Raw genomic sequence first — 16563 nt, 5'->3', positions numbered from 1 at the left:
ACATTAAAATGGGCACTCTAGGTGTTTTCCTGGCCCCCACTCACTGCCGACTATGCTGCCCCATTGACTTGCATTGGGTTTCGTGTTTCGGTCGATCCCGACTTTACGTCATAATCGGCCGATTTCACTCGACCCGACTTTTGAGATAGTCGGGTTTCGCGAAACCCGACTCGACTCTAAAAAGGTCAAGGTCGCTCAACTCTATTCGTGACGCCACCTGTGGTACTCGGTCTGTGGGGACCGACGCTGCTTCAAGGGGTCCTCTGGGGTGATGTTATGGCAGCTAGATGGTATAACTTCCCACAGGCGAAGTATATCCCCAGGGCTCCCAGTGTGTAAATGGAAGATGGTAAATGGCGCAGTAAAGAACGAGGACACAGGTTTGCAGTCTCTTTACCTTGTTTACTGAAGTCTTCAGGCAGCCACAGTCCAGGGCACCAGATCACAGGGCAGACAGGGTCCAGCCGGCTTGGAGGCAAGTTAGGAGTCCCCTCATCCAGGTGGAAATCAAAGCCTTCCTCTAGTGCCATAGTGTTGTAGTGCCTTACTGCCTAAGGCTTCAGATAAGGTCCTTGCAGATGTTCTCTTTATCTCTGTCCCCCATATTGGATAGGACATAACCCGTATGACTGGTGACTTGAGTCTGTTTATAGGGACTCTAGCCTGCCCCGGGCTCTAAAGGTGTTACTGTGTCTCCTGGGTATTAAGGTGGACAGGTAATGTAAAGTTCAGCTGTCCTTCCGGTCTCTGATGTAAGTCATAGAGTTCCTTACACCCTCGGTGTTCCGACTACCAGTCTCTGCGCCTCAGAAGGAGGCAGCCTGCTCGTGGCTGGTCTCCCCCTGGTATCCTCTCCTGTACTTTGCTCTCCTTAACACTCACTGTAAGATATTCGGCTTTCTGTATGTCTCTTTCCGGGAGCTGCTGCACTGCGGCTACACAGCTCCGTAAACCGTCTTCTACCCCAGACTGATCCAGTCTGTTGCCTGGCAAGGACTGAACTGACCTTTCCCTCCAAAACTACCTTATATATGGGGAGTCACCTAGTAAATAGGATCAAAAGCCCCCCCTGGTGGCCTGGTGTGTGAATGTGTTGCATGCTTGTGTTTACCTGGCGACAGTTATCCCTTCTTGCCTCCAAATGTAACATCACTCTCCCTATGAGGAAAGCAATGCTACTGTGACGACCAGGACCCAGGGGCGCCACAGTAGTCTTAATAAAATATATATTTTCTCTTGAAATGGTAAGCTTGGCACATTCTTTATATAGGTCTTCTTGTAATAATTGTGCTTATTGACCTGTCATTGTCAGCTCAAAATACTAATATAGGTTTGTTTATTAGTATAATTAACTGGTTTAATGGTAAAAAGATATTTGCCTCTCCTGGGCCAGATGTGTGACTGTGCAAAATTTTGTGGCTGTAGCTGCGATGGTGCAGATGCCAATCACGAACATACACACATACATACATACATACATACACAAACATACACATAGAGCTTTATATATTAGATTGGAAATTTATATAGTAATTTTCATACTTTGAATGTTTATACCCTTAAACCAGTTGCGCAGAGAATGGGGAATCCAGTTCATCAGTCTTAGAAAATAAACCCCCTACATGTGCACATGAGCTTGTCAGGTGTTAACAGTGAAAAGATATGCAACACTGCAGCTATGAGAGCGTCATAGGCTATGTTGTGAGGCGAAATTTTAACCCAGCGCATTCCAATTCACCAAACAATTTTGCTCCTATCTACATAATGGGGAAAAAGTGAAAGGAAAAGTGTTGGAGGCAAATTGACAGCTGCCAGATGTGAACAAGGGGGACTTAAAGAACAAGAGCGATGGCGCCAAAGAGTATATGCCATACAGTTGCTAAGGTGGGGCCCCGACATGGGATACTCACCACACACAGGGATATGAACACACACAAAATGCGTCACACACTACCATGTGCTTGAACACCACCCTCAGCACACATTTAACCACACATACAAAAACCTTGCCACATAAAAGTCGAAACACAAAAGTCGCCACTCAAAACTCGCCACGTGCAAAATTCGTCACATGCAAAACTCGCCACATACAAAACTAGGTTCATGCAAAACTCGCCACACGTGCAAAACTCACCTCATGGAAACTCACCACACACAAAACTTGCACACGCGGAAAAATTGCCACATACACAAAAGTTGCAACACATGCAAAAGTTGCATCACACAAAACTTGCACATACTCAAAACGCACCACACATAAAACTCGCCATGCGCAAAACTTGCTGCACACAACTTGCTACACTAACCTGTCACATGCAACTTGACACACAAAAAGTTGCTACACGCATGTTGCCACACAAAACTCATCTCACAAAAGGCGCTACATGCATGTCGCCACATGCAACTCAACACACACAACTTGACACATGAAACTCACCCTAAAACACACACAAGTCTGGTATTATCCTTCAAAAATAAAAATCTGATTAACAAGCAGACAAACTACAAGAGCAACAAATGTACCATATAGGAAATACGGCATCTGTCAGCCACATGACCTGTCTATTATGTGTATGTGTGAGCTAATATATACTGCTAGGTGGGAGGGCTTCCTGTTGACTGGGATATATTAGGCTGCTAATAGCAACCAATCACAGCTCAGCTTCTATTTTTCTACAATTAATTAATCTGAGCTCTGATTGGTTAATATAGGCAACAAAGGACATTCTCAGTATAACAAAGCATGTGTGAGGTAATAGCATGTCAGTTAGGGTGTGTTGGTGGAAAGGCTGATGTCAGTCACATTACCTCTATGTGAGAGGATAAAGAAACTGCCAGTTACAGACTATTTTTACCACAATAATGCCTCAAGAAAAGGAATTCCATGGCACGAATGTCAGCTGATGCGAAAAAAAAGCTGCATTACGGGCCAATGAAAAATGTGGAGACTGAGAAACAAGGCTGACACACAAGAGAACAGCAGCTGCTTCCTCAAGAGCCAATGAACTTTCTGAGCAGAGGGAAGCGAGGCTTGCAGACAAGAGAACAAGAGCTGCTTCCTCAAGAGCCAATGAACTTTCTGAGGAGAGGGAAGCGAGGCTTGCAGACATGAATAAATTTTTGTTAATACATTCTATTTTGCTAACAGCAGTTATTAACCCGGGCGAAGCCGGTTAGTACAACTAGTATTTTTATAAACGCAAAACATATTGCCCTATTTTTACCATTACCAGAAAGTACAATGTGTCCTGAAAAAACAAAGTCAGAATTACCAAGATATGTAGAAACATATCAGCGCTATTATCACATAAAGTTACACATGTTGGATTTGAAAAATGTTTCTGGGTCATTAAAGGGAATCTGTCAGCAGATTTTTGCTATGTAATCTGAAGACAGCATGAGATAGGTGCTGAGACAGCTTTTCGGGATGTGTCACTTGTCAAAGTGTGTGCTGTTTGCTAACTGTGAAGGATTTATCAAGAGATTAACATGGCTGCACTGCACTATTCCAGCAATGCCCCTTCTCCTGTGAAAAGCAGCTCACTGTCTATGGACTTTGTACACAGTGCGCCTGATGTGGGCAGAGTTAGCTTTCTCAGCTCTGCTTCATTCTAAATCTATAAGCTCTGATTGTGTCAGAATGGCAGCACCCAGTAATCTAAGTGATACATTGTTGTATTCACGGTCTCTTTACCTACATTATGCTGCTCTCAGATGAGGAAGGAAAAACGTGACTGCTTCCCTTTAAGGGGATTTTACACACAGTGGGAATAAATGTCAATAATAATAAACATTTTACTTACATGTACATAGGTTTACATTGTTTGATATGTTGTAGTGAGATTATCAGAGTATGTTCAGCAATACTATTAGAGCAATGAATACTAGCAGAATATAAACGCTCATTGTATTGATAAATCCACCCACTATGTTGCTAAATATATATATGTTAAACTAGTGGATAATTCTATTCTCCTTTTTACAGCAGCCAGCAGTCAGATTGAAAATTGGATTCCTTTATTTATGTGGCCCAATGTGACATTTTATTGGCAGTTCAGCAAAGACATCATTAAAATTTTATATGTCACTCCAATCATCCACTAGGACAAAATAGGGAAAATAATGAATAATTGTCCAGGAAGATGGATGACAATGACCTTTGTTAAAATAAACTGATGACCCCAAAATTGGTGGGAATTAGCAAGAGTAGCGGAGGCAGATGAGTTTTCCCACAACAATCAAGCTTACTGAACCAGCAGATTCCTGTATAATTAAAAGAGATAGATTGGTTTGTAGAGAAAAATATAATGGCTTCTCTTCGCTGGAGTTATTCCGTGTAACATGAGGGCATCTATCGCTATATGTAAATATATATAAAAATAATACGTCTATACTATTCATCTATAATATGTATCAGCATATATACATAGCACATTGCTCATCTGGTGGAAAGATGTAGACAAATAGCCATTGGTGTATCCGCAGGTCTGCTTCAGTAAGTACCAAGCAGAAGATGTATAAGTGATTGATATTTCATGAATTGTGAAATTGACTCACTGCCATTTAACAACCAGTAGAAATGGCTGCCACGCTGGGGCCCACTGTTCAGATGATACTCATGCAAACATGCAAACTCCTTGCAGATGTGTCCTGGCTGAGATTTGAACCCTGGGCCCTATGCTGCAAACAACAGTGAGTCACCGTGCTGTCTAGTACAAGGATTTATCTTTCACATTGTGTAGGCAGGGAGCGCTCTTGTTAGAGACGCTGAGTCCTACGACTACCTACAGTGGCTTGCAAAAGTATTCACCTCCTAGGCTTTTTACCTATTTTGGTACATTAGAACCAGTGTTTAAATATTTTGGTAATCTGATTTGTGTGTGATGTATCAGCACTAAATAGTCTAAGTTGGTGAAGTGAGAAAAATATAGACATAAATTAAATTTATGGTATCCAATTGCTAAAAACTGTCTCTCCTTTTGCGATTAAGCCCCTAAAAATTTCTGGTCCAAGCAATTACCTTCATAAGACACATGCTTGGTGAAAAGACGTTCACTTGTGTGCAATCTAAGTGTACGGCCAGAGTCACACATGCGAGAAACACATCCGTGTCTCGCATGTGAAAAGCAAGCTCTGGCGCCGGCACTTGGGAGCGGAACGTGCGGCTCCATGTGTTGCTATGCGGCCGCACGCTCCGCCCTGAAGTGCTGGCGCCAGAGCTTGCTTTTCACATGCGAGACACGGACGTGTTTATCGCATGTGTGACTCCAGCCTTACATGGTCTCTCAGTATGTTACCACATTTTCTGAAAGGCTGTCAGAGGCTGCAACACCATTAAGCAAGAAGCATCACTAACCAAACAACACCATGAAGAACAATGAGATCTCCAAACAAGTCAGGGACAAAGTCCTTGAGAAATACAAGTCAGGGTTGAGTTATAAAAAAATATCCCACTCTCTGATGATTCCCCGGAGCACCAGCAAATCCATTATCATCAAATGGAAAGGACATGGTACCACAACAAACCTGCCAAGAAAGGGCCGCCCACCAAAACTCTCAGCCTGGGAAAGGAGGGCATTGATCAGAGAGGCAGCACAGAGACTAAAGGTAACCCTGAAGGAGCTGCAGAGTTCCCCTGCTGAGAAGGAGTATCTGTCCACACAACCACAATAAGCTGTACACTCCATAGAGGTAGCTTTCATTGAAGAGTGGGCAGAAAAAAAGCATCTACACATTTTAAGGCTCATTTTGAGTTTAACAAAAGACATGTGGGAGACTCACTAAATGTATGGAGGAAGGCGCTGTGGTCAGATGAGACCAAAATTTTACTTTTTGGCCACCAAAGTAAACACTATGTCTGGAGCCAAATAAACACAGCTCGTCACCCTAAGAACACCACCCCCACAGTGAAACATGGTGGTGGCATCATAATGGTGTGTGGATGTTTTTCAGCAGCAGGGACAAGGAAAATGGTCTGAGTCAAATGAAAGATGGACTGTGCTGAATACAGAGATATTCTTAAGCAAAACCTGTCTCTGCCGGTCAGTGATTTGAGACTGGGACAGAGGTTCACCTTCCAACAAGACAATGACACAAATGATACTGTTAAGCAACACTCAAGTGGTTTATGGATAAACGAGTAAATGTTTTGGAATGGCCTAGTTAGCCATGACCTTAATTCAATTGAAAATCTGTGGTCAGACTTGAAGATTGCCTTTAGGAATGGGCTAAAATCCCAGTGGCAAGATGTGGAAAGCTCAAAGAAACTTATCCAAAGTGACTTGTAGTTATAATTGCCACAAAAGGAGGCTCTTCAAAGTACTGACTTTCAGGGGGTGAATAGTTATGCACACTAAAGTTTTCAGTTATTTTGTCCTATTTGTTGTTTGCTTCACAATAAGAATAAAACAAAATGTTCACAGTTGTAGGCATGTTCTTTGCATGAACTGATGCAAACCCTCAAAAAAAAAAATCTTTTGCAAGCCACTGTATTATAAGTATAAAGTTAATATATTCCTAAAGATTGCCTACCTAACTGCAGAAGTTAAAAATAATATTAGAGCTTGACTACTGTAGTCTTACACACTTACATGACTAAATAAACAATGTGCTTCTTCTCTTGTGATCTGGTCTCCCAGGAAATCAACCCCACAACATCAATCTTTACAAACAGATGCTTAAGCTACAAGTCACAGGCTACACTTATAAAGATAGGAGAATTTTGTAAACTTGAATCTGCATTGCAGGCTCTGAACCCAGAGGCAGATTATACCAGTACATTTGAGATACATCTGTACATAGCAGTGTATTTCTATGTCCCTGTATTCTAGAGATGAAGAAAAAGTCAGCTATTTCTATAAAATTACAAAAAAGGGATAAGCAGTTATAAAAATGCCATTTATTCTGTTATGTGAGATCTTTTTTTTCTTTAATGTTAGATGACAAATTAGCAAACAACATGGACTTTTTTGGTGTCCCTGTAATCCTAATGTCCCGCACAACACAGCAATCATATTCTTTATGGTGATGGGTAAATGGGCATGATAGATTTTTTTCCCTAATAAAACCCATAAAAAATGTAATAAAAATGTAATGATGAGGCACATCTAGTATAAATGTCGTGTTTTTTCTTCTGCTTTTTTTTACTGCAGGTGTCCACACTACACAACGCAATGACAATCTTCTCTGATTATTGTGTGTTTACTGTATTTCTTTTATGTTTTTTCCTCCTTGATGTATTTTTGGTGCACATCTGAAGCAGCGTCTTTAACTCTTTTTTTTAATAAAAAGCATCTTTAGATGTACCGAGGGCTGAGTTTCCATTAAATCACAAACACTTTACTTGGATTTTTCCGTTGTATTCAAATGAAGTGTAAATGCTCCATTTACAGAAATTCTGCTGTTTAACTATACAAGTAAGGTGGATGTGATTTCATGAAAATTGATCCCCCTGTGCGTCTAAAAATGCTGTTTAACTGTGCGGTTTTGATGCTTTTTTTCTCTGTAGGCTTCTATGTGGAGTCTAGAAAAAGGCATGTAAAAACCTGGAGTTGCTATTTTAAGTGCACAGTCAAAGCTCTTCAGTACTATAAAAAAATATTTTAAATACCACTGCTTCACATCTACACCAAAAAACGCATGAAATAATGGGGAAAACACATAAAAAACAGCAAAAATGTAATAATCACATAAGATTGTTATTGTGTAGTTGCGTAGCGGACAGCTGCAGAAAACCAAAAACATGGTATTTATACAACGTGTGAACACAGCTTTATAGAGACAAAAAAGGCCAGATGTCGTATATAGCAGTTATATAAAAATGAGAAAGTTCTGGCTTCTGTGACTGTGAATGAATGAACAAAAAATGAATCCACAGGTCCCAACTAGAAATGAGCAATGTGCCAGCCTTAGTTAATCAAAAGCAGCGCTGGGGACGACGGATAGTAAGAGATTTGCTGGCCTCTATCCAGCCGCCAGGTTGCTCTGACATGCATGCTGGACCGGACTCCCGTCAATCGATACGCTCATCTCTAGGCCCAAACGTTCTAGATACAGTGAGATAGTCCTGGATTTCGGTCTACACCTTACAGTCTCAGTCACCTGCTGAATGTCCCTCATAGCTACTACCCTCTGACATCTCCTCCTACCAGGAGAGAAAGAAATTGAAAATGGCTTGAGGGTGTGACTATTGGTGAGTTCCAAATTTGGCACAGAACACTAAGTGCATTGCATGTTTTGTCCTTCTTTTGTTACTTCAAAAGTTGGGAGGTATGACTTACATCGCATCAGGATGCACACTACTTGACTGTGCATTAAGAGGTTAAGGGGAACCTATAGGGAAGTTCATGATGCCTAAGCCATAGGTGATATGAAACAGTGAAAGCCTCCTTAGTTACAAACAGCTATATTTTACACTGTGATGTTTTAGGAAAAAATATAGCTTAAAAATTACCTTGGAACTGGCTATAGCGTAAACCGGTCCAGACTATGTCAGCTACTCCCCATCCAGTGTGGCTTGATTGAAGGGTCTCTCAATTAGAGATGAGAGAGAACATTTAAATTTTCGATTCGGATTACATTTGCAATATTCGCCGATTAATTAGTCGAATATTCGCCGATCATTACCGAGCACCATTCACGTCAATGGGAGGCAAAAACAAACGCATGCCCAACACCTTAGAACGGCCTCAAATGCTGCCAAAACACATCAAATGAGGGACAGACACCAGGAAAGTGGCCTCAATTCACCCACAGAACAAATTGCAGCACGGAACTGCAGCAATCAGCCAGACATAAGGTATCGGGGTCTGGGACAGCATATAAAGCTTTCCAATGAATGTCACAGTAAGATGAGGTGAGTGAGGGATCGGTGTAGGGCCCCTTCGCTGGGAGCCCTGACACCACATGCAACACATCTACCTGCTTTCATGTTGAGCCACACTCAGGAGACACAAATATCAGTTTTCTAGACTACCATTGTCAGAAAAATGTAAGGATAGTAACACAGGGAGTTGAGTAAAAGAAAGTGGAGGCCTGACTATCTTGGAGGCCTACTGCTACAGGCAACATACATGACGGAGACCTAACCAGGACTGTTCACAAAATTATTGGCAGACACCACCAATGTTGCATCAATTTCACCACAGTAGAAATAGTAGAGAATGGACCGACAGGTCTTTCACTACACCCAGTACAGCAGATGGACACCCAACCAGGAGTGTTCAAGTTTCCAAAAATTATTGGCAGACACCACCAAAGTGGCATCAATTTCACCACAGTAGAAATAGTAGAGAATGGACCGACAGGTCTTTCACTACACCCAGTACAGCAGATGGACACCCAACCAGGAGTGTTCAAGTTTCCAAAAATTATTGGCAGACACCACCAAAGTAGCATCAATTTCACCACTGTAGAAATAGTAGAAAAGGGACTGACATGTCTTTCACTGCACCCAATACAGCAGATGGACACCCTACAAGGAGTGTTCACATTTAAAGAAATGAGGGCCTTCCACCACAGAAGTGTTATCAATTTCACCACAGTAGAAATAGTCTAATAAGGACAAACAGGTCTTTCTCTACACACAATACAGCAGATGGACACCCTGCAAGGAGTTTTCACATTTAAAGAAATGAGGGCCTTACACCACATAAATGACATCAATTTCACCACAGTGGAAATAGTCTAATAGGGACCAACAGGTCTTTTTCTACACACAATACAGCAGATGAACACCCTACAAGGAGTGTTCATGTTTCCAAAAATTATTAACAGACACCACCAAAGTGACATCAATTTCACCACAGTAGAAATAGTAGACTAGGGACCGACAAGTCTTTCATTGCACCCAAAACAGCAGATGGACACCCAACTTAGAGAGTGTTCACATTTTAAAAAATAAGGGCCTGACTCCACCGAAGTGGAATAACTTTCACGAGAATAGAAATAGTGTAATTGGGACCGACATGTCTTTCACTACAGCTAATACAGCAGATGTAGACCAACCATGACTGTTCACATTTCCAAAAATTTGTGTTAATGGGGCGCCCCTGGTTCAGTTGCCACAGAGGTACTGCACCTCAGCCAGAGGTGTGGTACTCCACTATCAGGTAAGGAGGGGGCACTACCCAGAACCCAGACACTTGCATCCAACAATATACCTCTCAGTGCCCGGGAGGAGCTAGGCAGAGGGTGTGGGTGGAGAAAGCAGCAGAGGGAGTACTGAAGGGAGTGACAGTGAGATCTGAGAGGGAGTTGGTGCTAGGGACTGGAGCTATGAGGAGCTCATCCCTGGACCAGAAGACTGTAGAAAGAGAGAAAGGAAGGACAGAAGAAACAGAAAGATAAGCTTCAGTGGAAAAGAGAAAGAAGGGGTCCTAGGGGCACGGGTAGTGAGAAATCCACCCGTGGGACCTGCATCCACGCCGACCATAGTTAGGTGGAGGGACGAGGTCGCAGTAGGGGACTGGCCCCAGACTAATGGAGGAACCGAGTACTCAGCTAGCCAACCGGAGGCTACAGCATCTGTAAGTGCTGCAACCACTTCCACATGTAAACGCCGAAAAGGCAGCCACATAGAATCAAGGAGGCCTAGAGTACGTTGCCCAACAAGATCCAAGGCTTCTGACTTGGGACACTGCATGTGAAGGCCCAGGGCAGGAGGCAGCACAGTGAGATGGCCAGGGAAGGAACATAAAAGGTTGTTCTGACACGGTGTACTCCCTAAATTACTTGAGAGCTGGCTGGATCACCAACCCAGAGGACACAGTACCCCGGCTGGGGAATGCAACTGGAGAATTGTGAGTAAAAGTGTGGAAACTGCACTCCGCTGTGTCCTCAGGTTTACTTACTGCATCACCTGCCCTGCACCACAACAACATTCACCATCTTTCGCCTCTTAACTGCCCTCGGGCCTAGCTCTACCCGTGGAGAGCTGTAACAACTCTGCTGCATCACCATCAACCCCAGCGGTCCACTTTAAGCAGCGTCGGTTATCTCCTCATTACCGAATACCACGGGTGGCTTCACAAACAATCTCCCCATAAACTTTATTCCCCATTCAATTGGACTTTTATTGGATGCCCAGGGCCACGGACCGTGTCACTGCTGCCGTGACTATCCCTATAAGAACCGTTGGACCCTGTTCTGAGTACACCACGGCCCTAGCGGGTGCTCCATTAACATCAGCAGCAGCAGCCACAGAAGCGACACTAAATATATCAGTGCAGTTGCGTGACATTAATGCATCACACTAAAAAATGCAATACCACCTAGTCTGCACAGTCTGCGATTGGGGTGCAAAAGTCCTTGGAGATCCATGACTTGTCCTTCTTAATGAAAGTTAGGCGGTCAACACTTTCAGAGGACAGCTGTATGCACTTATCCATCAAGACACCACCACCAGCACTGAAGACACGTTCTGAGAGAATGCTGGCTGCCGGGCGCGATAAAATCTCAATGGCATGTGAGGCGAGCTCAGGCCACTCATCCATTTTGGAAGACCAAAATGTGAAAGGGTCCAAACCCTCCCTGATGGTATTGATATTCAGTTATAGATACTCCTGCACCTTTCTCTCCATTGGCTCAGCACATGTAAGACTTGGACTCTCTTGTGCTAGTGCACGAGTTGGTCTAAAAAAAGTGTCAAAGGACTCATAGAAATTGCTTCTTTCACTTCCACCACTGCTGCTGCTTATGTTTTGGTGTTGACGAATTGACAGGCTGGAGGTTATAAGTCTACAGCTGCGATGCGAACTGTGTGCATCACTGCTATCTTGGGGAAAAGCTCTCTTAAAGGGAACCTGTCAGCAGATTTTGTCGCTATAAGATGCGGCCACTGCCTTTCAGGGCTTATCTACAGTATTCTATAATGTTGTAGAAAATCCCCCGGTCCAACCTGCAAGTGAAGAAAAATAAGTTATGTTAAACTCACCCGGGAGGGGGCGGTCCTGTGCAGTCCGGTCCAATGGGTTTCCCAAGTCCGGGTTTGGTGCTTCCCATCTTCTTGCGATGCCGCCCTCCTGCTTCTTCATCGCTCCCCAGCATCGGTGCTCCTGCGCAGGTGTACTTCTCTGCCCTGTTGAGGGCAGAGTAAAGTACTGCAGTGCGCAGGCACTGGGCCTCTCTGACCTTTCCAGGCGCCTCCACACTGCAGTACTTTACTCTGCCCTCAAAAGGGCAGAGAAGTACGCAGATGCTGGGGAGCAATGAAGAAGCAGGAGGGCAGCGTCGCAAAAAGATGGGAGGTGCCGCACCCAGACTTGTGATACCCATCGGACCGGACTGCACAGGACCACCCTGGGGTGAGTATAATATAACTTATTTTTCTTCACTTGCAGATTGGACCGGGGGCTTATCTACAGCCCGGTATGTATACTTTTTTGTGGGTTTGTTCTTACTGCTTACATTAGCTTGGAGCATATATACACAGACATATGAACTAGCCTCCTATTATTGTGTTCTATGTACGGTCATCTTGTGTACTTGTTTTACATTATAGGTACCTACCCCCGCCCTATTCTTGTACGTGCTATGGGTGGCACGGGGATTGTTCCTATTTGTCATTTCTTTACCTGTTATTATTAATAAAGTTTTTTGGTTTATGTCTGTGCAGTTTGTCCATTATGGTCCTATCTCAGTCCCATTTATTAATCGATAGTTAAACCCTAATTGGGAAGATAATTATGTTGGTGATGTTTTGTTTTCCACAAAATTCCTATGGTTAATCTTTAAAAATATGTGCGGTTTTCTAAATACAGTTTTTGATGCATTCTTTTGACTGCAACATAACTGCAGGCTAGGTTCAGATGTGTGTATCAAAAATGGTCTGATTTTCATCTGTGTGCCATCCGTATTTCTTCTTTTTACTTTCATAATGCATCCATATACAGTTTCCTATGTTAATAATGTCCAAGAATCTGTAAAAATCGAATGCCTTACAGACTAGCCACGTGGGTCACGATTTTGCTGCGCACCCATAGACTTAAATAGGCACGTTTAATCTGAAATGCTGAGACCAGTGCAAGCTGCAACTTTTACACTTGGTACATGTAAAAAAATGATCATCTGGACAGTCCTAATGAATAACATTATTCCGTTTGCCTCCGTTTTTAACAAGGACTGCTCGCGTATGCATCATACGTTCATTTGAACCAGCTGAACCCAGACTCAAACATCTATAATGGCTGCATTTAACTTTGGTACATGTGAAGGCAATATTCAGCACACCAGTGATACTGGTGAATTATTTAGGCTGAGTTCACACAGAGAATAAAAAATTGACGACTTTTATAAAGATGCCCTTAATGAATGTGCATTTTGGAGGAAATAAATTGCAAACAAGATTCATACACTCACCAGATCTTTAACAAAAAAAACACATTATTTTTTAAAAGACACAATTTTTTGACCTGTGGCGTGTATATTGTCTGCAGCATAGAACCAGCCTTATGTAATAACCCTGTAATCGGCTGTTACTACTTATTGCTCCAGGTGATCTCCCTCAATGATTCGTGGTGACATTTATGACATCTTGGTGGACATGACTAAATCTTCTCCACAGTCACAGACAAAAAAAACTGACAACTAAAACGTTATATTTGGGAAAGCATCAGATGTGGTAGAACAAGTCCCACTGATGGGCAGAAATATTGCCGCTGGAAGCAAACATATATCTTCTGTACATACACAGCTGTGACAATGAATAATATAAAACACCACATTTCTGATTCCTAAAGTAATGCAAACATTTTGGTTTTGTCCTGATGAAGAAGTCTGTGAACTTTGACTAATAAAACCTCAGTTCTCCACACTTCGCCTCCTGCATCTCCTTTTTCATCATATAATCCATCGTTTAAGATCCATCCTCCATGGTTTTTCTCTCCTTGTATGTATCCTGGACCTACCGCAGATGTTTTTCTAGGCTTTCCATGGTGCTGTGGTCCCACAACCCTGCCAGGTGAGCACATCCTTACACCTATCGTTCTCATGTCCTCTATCCAGGTCAAACCCTACTTTGGGTGATTGTCTTCCAAATTTCTCCTATAATGACCCTTTATCAATGACAAAATGATCACAAGTCTGTGAAAATTTGTGGCACAGACACTTGCATAACTGTTTTTGCAATAAGGAATAACTGAAGAAGCATTTTCTAGAAAAAAGCATATCATATCAGGAGATGCCACAACTGTGCAGGTACCATCTACTACACATTATTATTATTATACACATAAGTACGAGCACAAACGCAGACACATATGTAAATGTACATTTCCTTATAGGCTTTATTTTGCAATTTACAGATTTCTGGTGAGTAATATACCGTATGTACCATGGACATGTATCATCCAGAGCAGAATCACAAGTTCCCACTGTCACCCACAGCTGTGGTCCCTGAGATCTACATTTCGGGGCTGAATTGTGTCACTCAGTGCACTGCTCATGTTCTCATCTATATTAATATATTGCACGAAGGACATAATAATCAAAATATTGTCTGACATTTATGAATTTAAAAAAACAAGTACGTTTACAACACCGACTGTACTTACTTGAAAAGGTAGTAGGTCTGCCACCAAGTCCGCAATGTTTCACTCTCTGCCCATAGAACAGGCCATACTGGATCTCCCCGATAAACTTTTGCAGTTCATCCCCTGTAGCATTGACCAGCAGGGCTCCAGTTTTGCACAATACTGTTCCCTTTACCCATAGCTGAATGCCTAACGCAGCTGCGATCGCCAGGGCACAGCCAAAGCTCAGTATGCCAGCCAGACAAAAGAGAACTTTCTTCTGCAGTTTAGGCATGACTGCACCAAAAGTCTTCACTTATCCTACCTACAATCAGCACTTCAGTGCATAGAGGAAGTTACCCCACCTGCCAGTGAGCCATAGGTCGCTGACCGTAGAAAGCAGTATATTCTCATAGGATCTTTCCGCAGAGACATATAGAACAGCGTGCTATTCCTTATTTCTTCCCTTTGACTTGATGACTCAGGCAGCAGATGGAACCCTGGTGTAACCTGATAGATGCTTCTTCTCTAAGTAGATGCATTCTGCCTGATTGGCGGAGATGAAATTCCAGAAACGGGCAACATTCCCATTGTACAGTCTATTGGAGAATGGACAAATCATTCCGTAACATCCCAGGGGGTCCGTAAACTTCATGGAAATGATCCTGTACACACTCATCTCAGAATTACAATATCTGCAGCCTCAAGCAAGCCCACAGTGTAATGGTGTCTTCAATATCCGGGCTTACTTATCTTGTTTCACATCGACATCAATCAACCTTTTCATCCCACAGACATTTATTATCTGTCTATTTACGTATAAATTGAAGGATCCTGTTTATATCACATGCGAACAAAGAGAATATCAGGTCATCGTGGAAACTAAATTATGCGGCTAAATGGGTTCGGCAAATTATAATAAACTGCCATAAACAGGCACCTGATAATCAAAAAGGGGCAACCTACAATGAGAGGTACAGCAAGATCCTATCCTAATATATAGTAAGTGTAATAATAATGTTAGCAAATTTAGCAAAAATTAAAAATATAGTGTAGTTCTTCTGATTCGCTGTATTGCTTATCCCATGTGCAGGATATTGGAATAGCGTAGATATCTATGGTTATAGTCACTAACAACTAACAAACTACTGTAGATACTCGTGTATAAGTCGAGTTTTTCAGCACAATTTTTTTGCTGAAAACGTTTCCCTTCCCCCCCCCGGCTTATACACGAGTCATTGTCCCGGAAAGACGGCAGAGGAGAGGGAGCAGCAGAGCAGCGGGTCACAGAGGCAGGAGCCGGCGGCTGCAGCTAAAGCCTGTGCCCACTGCTAAACAGAAATTAGTATTCACTGCGCTGGCACATAAAATTATGTTTGGATGTGATGGTCAGTTTTTCGAAATTTGTACTCATTAGCCTTCTGACTGAGCACTCCACCTTATAGCCTCAGGCATTTTTAATCACAGCAGGACCCTACCCCTCCACAGAGATATAGATTTTAGACTAAGAGATGATTCATAATAAGTTCCCATACAGGTGAAGACTTTATTCTAAGAGAGGATTGGCATTAAGTTAAGTCCTGGAAACGAGGAACGCCTTGACGTGGCTTCCAGGTACACATGAATTGGCCAATTTATGCACTAAGCATTCTCAATTTTTCATATTTCTAGAGCAGTAATGCAATTACATTTTCATATTAAATATTTGCTTGCTATGGTGCCACAGAGTGATGCCTTTTTTGTTTGAGTGTATATGAGTTGGTGAATTTAAGTAAGCACCTGTTCACACTTAGTTTCTATTTGGATGTGACGGTCAGTTTTTTAAAATTTGGACTTAATGAATGTGTCAGGCCATAGTGGTGTTTCTATTAGGCCAAATGCCACCTATATGTTCCTCTATATGCATTAACAAGTACTGAGATAAAGATCAGCCATAGTTTTGCAATTTGTAAAATGTCTGTTATAGAGGATTTTTGGGGTTAAGACACCGTCATTACTTTCCTAAGGTGAAATAAATCTACAGATGTTGCACATTCTATAACGATATGTTCCCATA

At 42.4% G+C, this 16563-nt stretch overlaps 1 protein-coding gene across 1 annotated transcript in view; it reads right to left on the bottom strand.

The window, feature by feature from the left end:
- The window catches only part of LOC138638315 (clarin-1-like), an 84464-nt gene extending 69535 nt beyond the window's left edge, over positions 1 to 14929 (bottom strand). Inside the window, exon 1 of the mRNA XM_069727522.1 lies at positions 14550 to 14929. Within this exon, the coding sequence (XP_069583623.1) occupies positions 14550 to 14802 (253 nt within the window). The 5' untranslated portion in view covers positions 14803 to 14929. The remainder of the gene's footprint in view (positions 1 to 14549) is intronic.
- Positions 14930 to 16563: the final 1634 nt, after the last annotated feature.

The sequence above is a fragment of the Ranitomeya imitator genome, chromosome 5, assembly GCF_032444005.1.
Source record: "Ranitomeya imitator isolate aRanImi1 chromosome 5, aRanImi1.pri, whole genome shotgun sequence".
In the NCBI taxonomy this organism is placed as follows: Eukaryota; Metazoa; Chordata; class Amphibia; order Anura; family Dendrobatidae; genus Ranitomeya; species Ranitomeya imitator.
Note: the sequence above shows the minus strand (reverse complement) of the source record. Positions and strands in the feature narration are given on the sequence as shown.